The sequence below is a fragment of the Oncorhynchus nerka genome, linkage group LG20 (genome assembly GCF_034236695.1).
Source record: "Oncorhynchus nerka isolate Pitt River linkage group LG20, Oner_Uvic_2.0, whole genome shotgun sequence".
NCBI lineage: Eukaryota > Metazoa > Chordata > Actinopteri > Salmoniformes > Salmonidae > Oncorhynchus > Oncorhynchus nerka.
In genome coordinates, this window is record NC_088415.1 from 88,628,201 (window position 1) to 88,643,889 (window position 15,689).

General features: G+C 40.2%; 2 protein-coding genes across 2 annotated transcripts; both read right to left on the minus strand.

The window, feature by feature from the left end:
• Positions 1 to 2,784: 2,784 nt before the first annotated feature.
• Positions 2,785 to 10,790, minus strand: rpp40 (ribonuclease P/MRP 40 subunit). The gene is made up of 8 exons (XM_029624288.2): positions 10,542 to 10,790; positions 10,160 to 10,304; positions 9,966 to 10,034; positions 8,004 to 8,099; positions 7,729 to 7,854; positions 7,023 to 7,221; positions 3,285 to 3,419; positions 2,785 to 3,170 (listed from the first exon to the last, which is right to left on the minus strand). Exons 1-8 carry the CDS (start codon positions 10,656 to 10,658, stop codon positions 2,972 to 2,974), a joined length of 1,086 nt encoding a protein of 361 aa, XP_029480148.1. The 5' UTR covers positions 10,659 to 10,790; the 3' UTR covers positions 2,785 to 2,971.
• Positions 10,791 to 13,949: 3,159 nt separating this feature from the next.
• Positions 13,950 to 15,689, minus strand: lyrm4 (LYR motif containing 4). The gene is made up of 3 exons (XM_029624300.2): positions 15,576 to 15,689; positions 14,739 to 14,859; positions 13,950 to 14,312 (listed from the first exon to the last, which is right to left on the minus strand). Exons 1-3 carry the CDS (start codon positions 15,659 to 15,661, stop codon positions 14,241 to 14,243), a joined length of 279 nt encoding a protein of 92 aa, XP_029480160.1. The 5' UTR covers positions 15,662 to 15,689; the 3' UTR covers positions 13,950 to 14,240.

Below are 15,689 nucleotides of genomic sequence, written 5' to 3' on the forward strand. Positions count from 1 at the left end.
AAATAATACACGAATAATTGCACTATAAAAGTGACAAACGGTGCCCACACACTGTTGGGGCCTACATAAAGCTGTCCCAACACCGGACTAATCAGCAGAGGCTTGTCTGGCAGTGAAACAGTTCATTCAGCCTCATTTACTGAATAACAGCTGACTTGCTTAAAATGTGTTTTTTTTTATGACAATTGAGACGTACAAACTATGGCATAAGAGGCAATCAATCATTTTGATGAAGACATTAATGAGGGAGCTAGGACGGACATAGTCAATATAACTATTTGTTCAGCAATTTTGAAATGTACAGCAACAATTCAGAACAGGGGCCGTTCTTAGTGTTCTCCCTGTACACCAAGTCAGAACCGTATAATAAATTAAAGCAGACAATGAAAGCTCTTACAATATTTGATGATTACATTTCTCTTAAACAGGCTATAGGTGTGCACCACCAAGTCAGAACTGTAGGTGAAATTAGGAGGGGACACTATATAAACGAGTCATCCCGCAGTGTTTGTGATTATACCCTGATGAAGACAGCTTGGCTGTCCAAACGTTGGTATTACATTTTTGCATCTGAGCTCCAAGAGAGTGTGCGGCTCTCTTTTATTTTGAAATTAAGAGGGGAAACAGGAGCAAATTATTAGGGTGAGGCACATGGGCCACTAACAGCTTACTACACAACATACACTTAGTATTACTTTCGTAGCTACAGTATACATATCTCCCTGGCATATTACATCATCTATACAGCAGCATACAAGACATTGTTGGACTCACCTTGTGCTGTGCTCACTTGAACAGGTGGCGCGGCGGTCCTTCGTGGGCAAATGTTGTCATCAAAGTCGGCATTTTCTGGATTTATGGTGCTTTCAAGACAACTGGGAACTCGGAAAAAAACAAGGTAGAATCATGACGATGTCAGTGATCTTCAGGTCGTAGCTCTAGAGTTCCCGAGTTGGATGACCGTTCAACACGTATTTTCTCAGTCGGAGCTTGTTTTTTTTCCTCCAGAGTTCCTGGTTGATATTACTTAAATCAGATATTCCAGTTTTGAGCGTTGCAGAAGCCATGCTGGATTGACACCATGGCCAATGTTGAATGTTTATCCTTTTAAGCTTGGAAAAGAGACCCTTAAACCCAGACTTGGGTCCACACATCCACTCCACTGAAGAGCAGGCTAGTGCAATGCTTGCAGTTAGCCACTGATTCCTTCCAAACCACTGTTGAATTTGTGATTTCCAACTTGTGTAATGTTTATGTCCAATGGCCAATGAGCACCAAATACATTTGATCTATTATTTCTCTTCATATGACAAGGACTTGCCAGTAGATAGTCGACTTGATTCATGATGACTGCTAGCTAAGGTTTTGAAAGTATGAACGTTCTTTAAATTTCCTTATTGACTGACCTTCATGTCTTTTAAAGTAATGGACTATTTTCTCTTTGCTTATTTGAGCTGTTCTTGACATTTGGACTTTGTCTTTTACCAAATAGGGCTATCTTCTGTATACCCCCCTACCTTGTCACAACAACTGATTGGCTTAAACACATTAAGAAAAAATACAGAAATGTACTTTTAACAAGGCACACCTGTTAATTGAAATGCATTCCAGGTGACTACCTCATGAATCTGGTTGAGAGAATGCCAAGAGTGTGCAAAGCTGTCATCAAGGAAAAGGGTGGCTACTTTGAAGCATCTCAAATAGATTTAGATTTTTTGGTTACTACATGATTCCATGTGTGTTACTTCATTGTCTTCACCATTATTCTACAATGTAGAAAATAGTACAAATAAAGAAAAACCCTTGAATGAGTAAGTCTCCAAACTTTTGAATGGTACTGAACAAAAATAAATGCAATAATTTGTAATATTTTACTGAGTTACAGTTCATGAGTAAATCAGTCAATTGAAATCAATTCTTTAGGCCCTAATCTATGGATTTCACATAACTGGGAATACAGATATGCATCTGTTGGTCACAGATACCTTAAGAAATGGGCCTCAAGATCTCGTCACAGTATTTCTGTGCATTAAAATGGTCATTGATCAAATGCAATTGTGTTTGTTGTCCGTAGCTTAAGCCTGCCCATACCATAACCGCCACCATGGGGCACTCTGTTCACAATGTTGACATCAGCAAACGGCTAACACAGCATGACATCATACACGTGGTCCTCGGTTGTGAGGTCGGTAGGACATACTGCCAAATTCCTTAAACAATGGAGGCGGCTTATGGTAGAGATTAACATTCAATTCTCTGGCAACAGTTCTGGTGGACATTCCTGCAGTCAGCATGCCAATTGCAAGCTCCCTCAAAACTTGACATCTGTGGCATTGTGTTGTGACCAAATTACACATTCTTGAGTGGTCTTTTATTGTCCCCAGCACACGGTGCACCTGTGCAATGATCATGCTGTTTAATCAGCTTCTTAATATGCCACACCTGTCAAGTGGATGGGATTATCTTGGCAAAGGAGAAATGCTCACTAGCAAGGATGTAAACAAAACATGTTTGAGAAATAAGCCTTTTGTGCGTATGTTACATTTCTGGGATCTTTTATTTCAGCTCATGAAACACGAGACCAACACGTTGCGTTTATATTTATGTTCAGTGTATTATGGAAATGTTTTGAAATGACAATGCACATTTTTTATTTTTTTTATCCAGATTTAAAAAATAAAATGTATCCAGTGTAGCACCTTTACTTGAAATGACTGGATGAAATGAATTTCATGTTTCCTGAAATGTATAAAAACAACCAAGAACTTACTATGAGCACTTCAGTTGGACTCAATTATTTTATTGAAGATGGCAAAGACAAAAATTAAGATTGAGCAAATTAGTAGATTTCTTTAGAAACATCACAATTGATAAGCAGTAAATTTTGTGAACAGTTTTGTACACATACCTTATTTTCTTAAAAACCAAAATGAAAAAAAAGAAGAAAAAAAACACTTTCGTTTTGTGGTCATCATGGGGGACATCTATCATGGGAGCCAGTGCCCATGTGCAACCAGTAGTCCTGGTTCTTGAAGAGGACGAGGTTGTAGAAGTTTTCACCACCCTTGTGAAACCCGTGTTCTGCATCTCCCCAGGAAACGGGACTGTCCATGAAGCCGTGTACAGTCAGTGACAGCCAGGATGTGATTTTGGGTTCGTCAAAGAACCGCCTGGTTTTAAGAAGACCACATAGTAAATTAGTATATATTTAAGACTTGATTTTTTTATCTAACTTATTTCATGAGTGAACCGATACAGTCATGTGTTGCAGAAGGTGAACTTACTGCAGTTCCTGCAGCAGAGAGTAGATGTCTTCGGGCAGCAGCAGGCCGGACACTGTACAATGCAGGGCTTGGCTCACCAGTGTTTGGGGCTCTGGACAGACGTATGTTGAAAGGAAGCTGGCTGCTGTATTGTCACTAAACAACGAACAACATATTCACTAGCTTTCTGCATGAGTGTGTTTGTGTTATGAGAGAGAGAGAGAGAGAGATCAGCCACAAGGGAGAAGTTAATAATACCATGACAGATTTCCCTCTCTCTTACACAAGTGCCTAGTGCCACATACAGTGCCTTAAGAAAGTATTCATACCCCTTGACTTGTTCCACATTTTGTTGTGTTACAGCCTGATAAAAAAAATACATATTAAATTGTTTTTTCTCTCACCCATCTACACACAAAACAGCTGATGCGCCATGTCTAAAAATTTTTTTAAAGTCTAGAGTTATTGCTCGCCTGAGGTACAGTACCTTACCAGCTGTAGACCACACTATCTACCAAGAGAGTTCTCATCTATATTATTCGTAGCCGTCTATTTACCACCACAGACTGCTGGCATTAAGAGCGCACTCAACCAACTCTAAGGCCATAAGCAAACAAGAAAATGCTCACCCAGAAGTGGCGCTCCTAGTGGCCGGGGACTTTAATGCAGGCAAACTTAAATCAGTTTTACCACATTTTTTACCAGCATGTCACATGTGCAACCAGAGGATAAAAAAAAACTTGAGACCACCTTTACTCCACACACAGAGATGCATACAACGCTCTCCCCCGCCATCTATTTTGGCAAATCTGACCATTAATGAATTAATTCCTCCTGATTCCTGCTTACAAGCACAAACTAAAGCAGGAAGTACCCGTGACTTGCTCAATACGCTACAGGACTGTTTTGCTAGCTGACTGGAATATGTTCCAGGATTCATCCAATGGCATTGAGGAGAACATCAGTCACTGGCTTCATCAATAAGTGTATCAACGACGTAGTCCCCACAGTGACCGTACATACATATGCCAACCAGAAGCCATGGATTACAGGCAACATCCGCATCGAGCTAAAGGCTAGAACTACCGCTTTCAAGGATCAGGACACTAATCCGGAAGCCTATAAGAAATCCCGCAATGCCCTCCGACGAACCATCAAACAAGCAAAGCGCTGAATCCTACTACACTGGCTCTGACATTTGTCGGAGGTGGCAGGGCTTGAAAACTATTACGGACTACAAAGGGAAACCCAGACACGAGCTGCCCAGTGACGCGAGCCTACCAGACAAGCTCACGTCGAGGCAAGCAACACTGAAGTATGCATGAGAGCACCAGCTGTTCTGGATGACAGTGTGATCATGCTCTACGTAGCCGATGTAAAACCTTTAAACAGGTCAACATTCACAAAGCCGCAGGGCCAGATGGATTACCAGGACGTGTACTCAAAGCAGGCAAGTGACTTCACTGTCATTTTCAACCTCTCCCTGACTGAGTCTGTAATACCTACATGTTTCAAGCTGATCACCATAGTCCCTGTGCCCAAGAAAGCGAAGGTAACCTGCCTAAAAGATTACCACCCCGTAGCACTCACGTCGGTAGCCATGAAGTGCTTTGAAAGGCTGGTCATTGCTCACATCAACAGCATCCTCCCAAATACCCTAGAACCACTCCAATTCACATACCGCCCCAACAGATCCACAGATGATGCAATCTCAATCGCACTCCACACTGCCCTGTCCCACCTGGACAAAAGAAACACCTATGTGAGAATGCTATTTAGTGACTACAGCTCAGCATTCAACACCATAGTGCCCACGAAGCTCCTCACTAAGCTAAGGACCCTGGGACTAAACACCTCCCTCTGCAACTGGATCCTGGACTTCCTAATGGGCCGCCCCCCAGGTGGTAAAGGTATGCAAAAACATGTCTGCCACGCTGATCCTCAACACTGGGGCCCCCCAGGTGTGTGTACTTAGTCCCCTCCTGTACTACCTTTTCACCCACGATTGCGTGGCCAAACACGACTCCAACACCATCATTAAGTTTGCTGGCGACACAACAGTGGTAGGCCTGATCACCGACAACAATGATACAGCCAATAGGGAGGAGGTCAGAGAACTGGCAGTGTAGTGCCAGGACAACAACCTCTCCCTCAATGTGAGCAAGACAAAGGAGCTGATCGTGGACTACAAGAAGAGGCGAGCCGAACAGGCCCCCATTAACATCAACGGGGCTTTTAAGTAAGCATTTTATGGTAAAGTTTATACTTGTTGCATGTAACAAATAAAGTTTGATTTGATAATGACAGTGAAAATGTTTAGACATTTTTGTACATTTATTGAAAATGAAATAGAAAAATCTAATTTCAAAGAGAAAGGAGGACTCTTCATGATTTGTTATTAGTTATTGTTGTTGAACATGCCATACAAATAAAGGCATTGTAATGTATTATATGAATAGTGCCTTGGTCCTCCTTTCTTTTTGATGACCAATTTACCCCTTTTACCAAAGAGCACCTTCTATCTACCAAAATCTACTATTGTGTACCTTAGCAGCGCTTCCCTTCCTCCTCTTTTTCTTCTACAAGAAAAATTCAATTTACATAAGTATTCCCACCCCTGAGTCAATACTTTGTAGAAGCACCTTTGACGGCGATTGATTTGAGTCTTTCTGGGTAAGTCTCTAAGAGCGTTCCACACGTGGATTGTGCAATATTTGCCCATTATTCTTTAAAAAATCATTCAAATTGGTTGATCATTGCTAGAAAACCATTTTCAGGTCTTGCTATAGATTTTCAAGTAGATTTAAGTCAAAACTGTAACTCGGGAATATTCACGGTCTTCTTGGAAAGCAACTGCAGTGTAGATTGGTTGTGTTTTAGGTTATTGTCCTGCTGAAAGGTGAATTCATATCCCAGTGTGTGGGGAAAGCAGACTGAACTAGGTTTTTCTCTAGGATTTTGCCTGTGCTTAGCTCCATTTAATTAAAAAAAATATCAGTCCTTAATTACAAGCATACCCATAACATGATGCAGCCACCACTATGCTTGAAAATATGGAGAGTGGTTCTCAGTAATGTGTTGTATTTGCCCCAAACATGACACTTTGTATTCAGGACAAAAAGTTCATTTCTTTGCCACATTTTTTGCAGTATTACTTTAGTGCCCTTTTGCAAACAGGATGCATGTTTTTGAATATTTCTGTTCTTTATTTTCATTCTGTCAATTAGGTTAGTATTGTGGAGTAACTACAATGTTGATCCATCCTCAGTTTTCTCCTAACACAGCCATTAAAATCAAACTGTTTTAAAGTCACCATTGGTGAAATTCCTGAGTGGTTTTCTTCTCTCTCTTAGGAAGGACGCTTGGATCTTTGTAGTCACTGGGTGTATTGATACACCATCCATAGTGTAATTAATAACTTCACCATGCTCAAAGGGATATTCATTGTTTGCTTTAAAAAAAAAAAAAAATTACCCATAGGTGCCCATATTTGAGAGGCATTGGAAAACCTCCCTGGTCTTTGTGGTTGAATCTGTGTTTGAAATTGAGTGTCCGTTTGAGGGACCTTACAGATAATTGTATGTGTGGGGTACAGCGATTTAAGGTAGTCATTCAAAAATCATGTTAAACACTTATTGCACACAGTGAGTGCATGCCACCTATTATTTAACCCATTTTAAATTCAGGCTCAAAGGATGTGAGAATACTTCCTGAAAGCACTGTTTTATATCCATTAGAACTATATGGTTGTGTACGTACCAACTGACACCAGCGCTCACTGCTCCAAGCCACTCCAGGAAGCTGTGGGGGTCACAAGACCGCTGGTCCCCGCGCAGGTCCAAAGCGTTCAGGGATGGACATGGCAGATCCTTCAGGGTGTGGCTACTGACCACTGGTCTGTGCTCTTTCCACTGGTAACGGGACAGGAGACTCTGCAGCGCTCTATCCCCATCCGCCCCTTGAAGTCGACAGACACAATTTTAGAAATGCTTTGAAAGAAAACATTGGTCAGCTTACGGAAGTTCAGGGTCGTATTCATAAGAGCATACTGTAGCCAACAAAAAACGAGTTTCTTATTGGACAAGTTCAGGGTCATATTCATAAGAGCATACTGTAGCCAACAAAACTAGTTTCTTATTGGACAAGTTCAGGGTCATATTCATAAGAGCATACTGTAGCCAACAAAAAACTAGTTTCTTATTGGACAAGTTCAGGGTCATATTCATAAGAGCATACTGTAGCCAACAAAACTAGTTTCTTATTGGACAAGTTCAGGGTCATATTCATAAGAGCATACTGTAGCCAACAAAAAACGAGTTTCTTATTGGACAAATTCAGGTGGTCCCCTCTCTGTTTCCTCTGTTTTCTTCCATTTAGTCTAGTGAAAACAACCCAGGACTTGGACAGACTAGACATTACATGCCTCAGACTCAACAGTGCAAACAAACACAAAAGGTTCTCCTACCTGAATTGTGCCGTCCTAGCAGGAAGTCGCTTTTCAGAGGCACCCTTTCTTTAAGGCTGGAGAGAACTCGCTGGTAGCGCTTCCCTTCCGGCGCCATGGATTTGTCCGTCAGGTCAATGGTCACGACTGCAGAACATCCTCATTGTTATTAAATTCAACCAGGTTAGATTTGATTTCGAACATCACAACAACAAATTGCGAGTAAGAAACCAGGTGAGGTGTGGAGCAATGAAATATCAATACATAATATGAAAATATACATTATCCTTTCTCACCATATCTCATGGGCTGTCTGTGATTGTACTGTGACGGCTTTCCCTCCAGACCCAGCTGTTCATACGTGTCCTTATCCACAGAAAGGATCAGCTGACCTTGGATTCAGACAGAGCAGAGGTTTATTTACAGGACCAGTCAATGTAACATCGGGCCTCCTTTCTTGTAGTACATTGTGCTAGTATTGAAAGTCAAAAATACAACCAGTTTTGATGGTAGTGTAGTTAGTTTAATAGAACTAGCACTGACTCCAAGCTGTATCACAACCGACCGTGATTGAGAGTCCCATAGGGCGGCGCACAATTGGCCCAGCGTCGTCCGGGGTTGGCCGGTGTAGGTCGTCATTGTAAATAAGAATTTGTTCTTAACTGGCTTGCCTAGTTAAAGGTTAAATAAAATAAATAATCTCCACTGACCCATGTGGCAGCCTGGCAGGGGAGCTCTGGGGTGTATTCATTAGTGCACACTGAAGCAAAACATTTGCAACAAAAAATGAGTGTTTCTTATTGGACAAATTTAGGTTAGTCCCGCCCCGTTTCGGCCCATTTGCTTCCTAGTGAATACATGCCTGGCAAATTCCATTGGTTCTATTGCCCAGGACAACATGGCTGCAATTTTGTGATGTCTTCTAGTCCCAATATTACACACTACCGGTCAAAGGTTTTATAACACCTACTCATTCAGGGGTTTTTCTTTATTTTTTACTATTTTCTACATTAGAATAATAGTGAAGACATAACTATTAAATAACACATGGAATCATGTAGTAACCAAAAATGTGTTAAACAAATCTACATTTTTATATTTGAGATTCTTCAAAGTAGCCACCCTTTGCCTTGATGACAGCTTTGCACACTATTGGCATTCTCTCAACCAGCTTCATGAGGTATTCACCTGGAATGCATTTCAATTAACAGGTGTGTCTTCTTAAAAGTTAAGAAATTGCAGCCCAAATAAATGCTTCACAGAGTTCAAGTAACAGACGCATCTCAACATCAACTGCTCAGAGGAGGCAGTGTGAATCAGGCCTTCGTGGTCAAATTTCTGCAAAGAAACCACTACTAAAGGACACCAATAAGAAGAGACTTGCTTGGGCCAAGAAACATGAGCAATGGACATTAGACCGGTGGAAATTTGTCCTTTGGTCTGGAGTCCAAATTTGAGATTTTTGGTTCCAACTGACACGCGATGTGGGTGAACGGATGATCTCCTGTGTGGTTCCCACTGTGAAGCATGGAGGAGGTGGTGTTATGGTGCTTTTCTGGTGACACGGTCTGATTTATTTAGAATTCCAGACACGCTTAACCAGCATGGCTACCACAGCATTTTGCCGCGATATGCCATCTCATCTGGTTTGCGCTTAATGGGACTATCATTTGTTTTTCAACAGGACAAAGACCCAACACACCTCCAGGCTGTGTAAGGGCTATTTTACAAAGAAGGAGAGTGATGGAGTGCTGCATCAGATGACCTGGTCTCCACAACCCCCCAACCTGGTTTGGGATGAGTTGGACTGCAGAGTGAAGGAAAAGCAGCCAACAAGTGCTCAGCATATACGGGAACTCCTTCAAGACTGCTGGAAAAGCCTTCCTCATGAAGCTGGTTGAGAGAATGCCAAGAGTGTGCAAAGCTGACATCAAGGCAAAGGGTGGCTATTTGAAGAATCTCAAATATAAAATATATGTTTAACACTTTTTTGGTTACTATATGTATTATTTAATAGTTTTTATGTCTTAACTATTATTCTACAATGTAGAAAACGGTAAAAAAAAAAAAAGTAGGTGTTCTAAAACATTTGACCGGTAGTGTACTTTCTAGCCTGTTTTCGACCATGGCTACTACTATACACACAGGCTTAAAATTGCCAGTGGTCTTTTATTAAGACTACAGCGGTAGGACTACAGTGTGAGTCATGTCCTGTAATAAGATGATAATAGGTAGAACACAGTGGTAAGGGAACTCACCGCTAGGGAGAAGTGCAATGGTGTTATCCTGGTCAATGCTTGTCTTGTAGGAAAGAGCATAGAGAGCACCTGGGAAAACAAATAGGCATACTTTAAACTAGCATGAAAATAACACTTTTTTTTACTGAAAGGTAGTTGTTTCATTTACCCAATTTAATAGTGCATGCAATAGTGTTATCCTACTATGCACTTACCATTCCACACAACATTCTTCAAGAAGTCTTTATCCAAAAACTCATAGACTGGTAAATTTTTCACCAGAAAATACTTGCTGAAATTGTTTATGACACTGGCCAGCCGGGAAGAAAGGGCACCACATCCCGGTATTACAACCGACACCTGAGAGGATGAATTAATGACCTAATGTTTTTAGTTCACATCACATGCATCTATAGTGTCACACATTATTACATTGGTAATTTGCTTAATCCACAGACTGGCTAGTTAGCAAACAGTGTTGTTTAGATTTAACACGTAGGTAAAACAAGTGGCAAAGCAAACGACGTGGCAGCAGGTTCCGTGCAGATAATCTAAACCATCTAACGTTAGCTACCACAGAACCATAAAATTGCTTACCTTGTGGTTAAAATAATGTTTTGACACGTGAGTGTCGTGTCTAGACTTTTCATGCTCAAAGTTCGATTTCTCGCAAACAAGTAAACTTCTTGGACACTTGTCTAGCTCCGGGTACATTTTATTAGACTTGTATCAACAACAACCAATCTAAACACATTTAAACCAAAGACATTTAGCTATACACACACTTGTGAATCAAACGTGTGAAATACAGTATGTTCCTCTCTGAACGTGTAAACTACTTCCGGCTAGAGAGCCAGCGTGCTTGCTTGTCACGTGTTTAAAGTAGCCAATCGCGTGTTTAAAGTAGCCAATAGCGACCATAGCAAAACTCTAAACCACAGTTTAGAAACCTATAGTCTTTGTCCAAACCATCAAATATGCCTTTTCCTCGTTCAGAAGGACGCGACGTTTTGGATCGTTCAGATAGAAATATGCTATGTAGAACAAACATACCTCTCTTACATGTAGTATAAGGACTCACATAATCTCTATTGACAGCAGTTATATCTGCAACGTTCGAGAATGTTAGGCAACCAACGTGGCCCTGGCCTGCCAACAGAAATGTGCGTTAGATGAGATGTCCCATACGTAAGATCTGTAGTGGTCAAGGAATTACATTTCATGACATTTATTTTGAAACATCAGTTTCAAGTTTTATTAGTCGTATGTACAAAATACACATGGCTGTCCAACCAAATGCTTGCTTACAGGTTCCTTCTCGACAATGCAACAACAATAACAAATAATAAAAGATAAGAATACGAACGTAAAGTAAATGGCTCAGTAGAATAGAATACACATTTAAGCATAAGTATAACAATTTATAGTCCAATATTTACACATTTTGTGGAAGGGGGGATTGGGGGGCAAGTTTTTAAATTGTGCAGTATTTAGCAATAATAAATAAGTCTTGCAGCAGCAGTTGTGATGTGTGTGTGCGTGCGTGAGTGAGTGCATGTGTTCTAGGTGTGGAGACTGTGCAGTTGAAGTTACACATTTGTTTAAAAGCTTCTTTAAAAAATAATAATAATTAATTAAACTAGGCAAGTCAGTTAATAACATATTATTATTTACAATGATAGCCTACCCCGGCCAAACCAGGACGATGCTTGGTCAATTGTGCGCTGCCCTATGGGACTCCCAATCATGGCCAGATGTGATACAGCCTCTTGCACTGATAAAAATACACATAAAAAATTACCAATCAATGTATCCACATTCATCAAATTTGAAGGAGCTTCAATTACATTGAGAAATAAATCTAAACACATGTTGTGTTGGTCCCATGTTTCATGAGCTGAAATAAAAGATCCCAGAAATGTTCCATACACACAAATGGCTTATTTCTCTCAAATGTTGTGCACAAATTTGTTTACATCCCTATTAGTGAGCATTTCTCATTTGCCAAGATAATTCACACACCTGATAGGTGTGGCATATTAAGAAGCTGATTAAACAGCATGATCATTACACATGTGCACCTTGTGCTGGGGACAATAAAAGGCCACTATAAAATGTGCTGTTTGGTCACACAACACAATGCCACAGATGTCTCAAGTTGAGGGAGCATGTAATCGGCATGCTAACTGCAGTAATGTCCACCAGAGCTGTTGCCAAATAATTTAATGTTAATTTCTCTATCATAAGCCGCATTCAACATCATTATAGAGAATTTGGCACCACGTCCAACCGTCTTCAAAGCCGCAGACCACGTGTATGGCGTTGTGTGGGTTTGCAGTTTGCTGATGTCAACGTTGCGAACACGATTGCATTTTATCGATGGCAATTTAAATGCACAAAAATACTTGAGGCCCATTTTTCTAAGGTATCTGTGACCAAAAGATGCATATATGTAGTCCCAGTCATGTGAAATCCATAGATTATGGGCTGATGAATTTATTTCAATTGACTGATTTCCTCATATGAACTGTAACTTAGTCAAATCAATTAAATTGTTAAATGTTCCATTTATATTTTTGCTCAGCATAGTTGAAATGACCAACGAGCAGCAGAAAATCTTACAGATTGCAACTTTAGGGAAGACCCTCGTGAGTTCGGCATTATATAAGCTTGAATTTCCACTGCCTGGTATATCTGCTGAAAGATCATGACGTATGAAATGGAAATTAGTACTGCATGCTGATGAAGCCACGAGTAGTCATTTATTGCAGACATTTCCAGATACACAAGATGTACTTGTAAATCACAGGAGTTTGGTGGCACCTTAATTGGAGAGGATGGGCGGGTGGTATAAGTGGAAAGGTAACAATGCCATTCAATTCGTGCCGTCCTCCCCTCAACAGCCTCCACTGCTTGTGACGGATAGGGAAAATGTATCTGGTAGGAGAGGAGGTTCACATGCATTATGTGCCTTACCTGAATATCTCATCAGAGCACTCTCCCATTTATTTGTATTAGATTGTGGTCATTTCTGTGAGAACAAAACAATAACAGACCGACGAATACTGCAAGGGTTGAGCAGTGCTAAGAGTAGAGCACTTTACGGCAGTTCTTGTCAGAGAGTCTATCAGTTCCATATTTATCATTTGTCACGTTAAAATATATTATTAAAGGACCAATCAGCAAGTGACTTACTGTTGCCATTGATTCTTGAAGAATATTTACAAATGCCCAATGAGTTTAGTTCAACCGTCTCACCACGTTTTGAAGCTATACCGTGTCTGTTTACAAACTTTCATCTTATTTTTAATTATTTTTTACCTTTAACTAGGCAAGTCAGTTAAGAACAAATTCTTATTTTCAATGACGGCCTAGGAACAGTGGGTTAACTGCCTGTTCAGGGGCAGAACAACAGATTTGTACCTTGTCAGCTCGGTTACTAGTCCAACGCTCTAACCACTAGGCTACCCTCCCGTCCCAATGAATGGGCAGTCCTTGCCTCCATAGCCCAGTCTATGAATTTGAGAGTTGTTCGATTTCTCCAGCCCCATCCCTCAGCTGTTCATCTAAAAAAAAAAAAATGTGGCAGTGTGCCGCATCAGTGTTTGAAACGTAGATTACCCCTTTAAGCTTTTGTTACTGTATTTCATTAGAGACAAAGCTAATAATACATTTTATATTAATTGATATCTGCTTAATTTATGGCAACTTGGCCAGATTGCACTCATGTTTATCACATGTTCAGTCGTGAATTAGTTTCTCTAATCTGAGCTTCAACAAACAGCGGTTGGGAAAAAGCTTTTCAGCACAAGTTAAACATCTGCATAGTACATACACAAACGGTGTCTTCTGTGATCGTCAAGGCTTGACTCAACAAGCAGAGCACGAATTTATAATAATCTGTGGCTTAGACACCAGAAGTAGTGAAATTTAAACATTGAGAGTAAATCATGTGAAATTATTAAATAATATTACAAAAACATCCAGCCAAACTCGAAAACCACATACTGCCCATATTACTGTTTAATTGAGATGCTGCAGTCATTGCAACAAAAGGGCATTACATAATCACTACAAGCTGTTACAAATACATATAAATGATAACACGAGTTAAGAGTTTTAAAAAGAGATCATACATTTCAATACATTAGAGAGAAATGTTGTCTGGTGGAAGTGCTTTCTGGGACTAAAGCCTTTCCTCAGTGCTGTTACCATAGCAAAACATGACTTTAACTGTCCAAAATGTGGTCCAAGACATCCTATGATAACAACAATCACAACACCACTACTACAAACTCAGAGGTCCCTGTGCACTCCAGTTTCCTCTACAATGGTCCTCTGAGCAGTGTACATCTGGCCAATGGACACCTGCAATGGAAAGAGAACAATCAATAAATGTTTACATGACAATGCACAGATGTTTTCTGACTTTTTATAGCCTGTAGTAAGTTGTATGGACTGGAGTAGATGGATTTGTATAAGGTCTGCCCTCAAAAATTAGATTTTCAAAGTTTTTGTTATACTATTGGTTTTAGAGGCAACAAGAGCAACACTTGGCCGTTGGGCCATCGTCAGGTAGAGATATGTGTTTGTACTCACTGAACCCTTGCGTTTGAGACAAATGTTTGAGACAAATATTTCTGAATATTGATAAGCTACTATTTATTTCACAATTCACAAGGCATTGCCTAACTCATGTACAAAGTCTTACTGAATATTTGAATAGGCTATTCTACTAACAATTAACATCCATAATATGCACATCTAAATCAACACTACTGAAGAGTCACTCACCTGTCTCTTGATGACAGCAAGATTCTCTCTGGCCTGGTTGAGCAGCATGTCCAGAGTTTTTGGGTTATCAACATGGAGATTCTCCCTGAAGCTATCCTTTACCCTGCGCAGGGCATATGTTCTGAAAGGCAGGAGCAAAAAGTAAATACATCTTAAATCTGGTGGAGAAAAAAATGTTATAAAAGTTGCGTTACTTGCATTGTCATTCAACAAACATTTCAGACGGTAATAAAAAAAAGCCTAGTCTGCTCGCCTTGCAGGCTTGTTTTTGTTCAGTATATAAAATTTAAAAAATCATGCGACTCATACCTACATTTGATTGTAGCCTCGAGAGGGCGCTAGCGGACGCTGTTGTTCCTGTCTTGACTTAGGCAAGTGGAAAATATAGGAAAAACTGCGACCACTAGCAGTTTATCGAGGTTAGTCTAATTGCTTCGTCCACGTAGCTAGATCCTGTCAGGGTAACCACTAGATAGTTAGTTAACTATCATATCATTGGTGTCAGATCTTTGAAAAGCCCAAGGTGTTTTGTTTGAATACGTTCACTACTTTCGCCAGCGTGAGCTAGCTAGCAACGTTACACCTCAATAAAAAAAACTAGTTAGCTAAGCTACCTGTAACGTTACAGCACAATACATTTTTTTAAAGTAAATATATTATATAAAAAGATGGTACTAGAAACTCACACTAAGAAGTTGTGCTTTCCATAACTTCTAGCAATGGAAACGTTAACGACGTTGTGAAATACATTTTGAACTTACTGTAAAGCTAGTTATATCAACATTAGATTGAACACATATATAATTCTAACCAGTGTAGCTACATTCAATCCCTTACCTGTAATTGTAAGAGGGGAATTTTTTGCTCTCTTTTATAAGCATCCTGTATAAGGAGATCACCTGCGATCTGCTGCATGACGCCATGTTGGTTCATGTAAACACTATGATCACG

Bases quoted from the DNA above. Each gene is read 5' to 3' on its own strand.
- rpp40 (XM_029624288.2), bottom strand. From the start codon at position 10,658: ATGTACCCGGAGCTAGACAAGTGTCCAAGAAGTTTACTTGTTTGCGAG. The intron at 8,100-9,965 runs GTGAGTTCCCTT...TCTGAATCCAAG, and splicing joins CATTGCACTTCTCCCTAGCG to GTCAGCTGATCCTTTCTGTG. The intron at 3,420-7,022 runs GTACGTACACAA...TTCGTTGTTTAG, and splicing joins GTGAGCGCTGGTGTCAGTTG to TGACAATACAGCAGCCAGCT.
- lyrm4 (XM_029624300.2), bottom strand. From the start codon at position 15,661: ATGGCGTCATGCAGCAGATCGCAGGTGATCTCCTTATACAGGATGCTT. The intron at 14,860-15,575 runs GTAAGGGATTGA...CCTGCCTTTCAG, and splicing joins TTCCCCTCTTACAATTACAG to AACATATGCCCTGCGCAGGG. The intron at 14,313-14,738 runs GTGAGTGACTCT...TTTCCATTGCAG, and splicing joins TTGCTGTCATCAAGAGACAG to GTGTCCATTGGCCAGATGTA.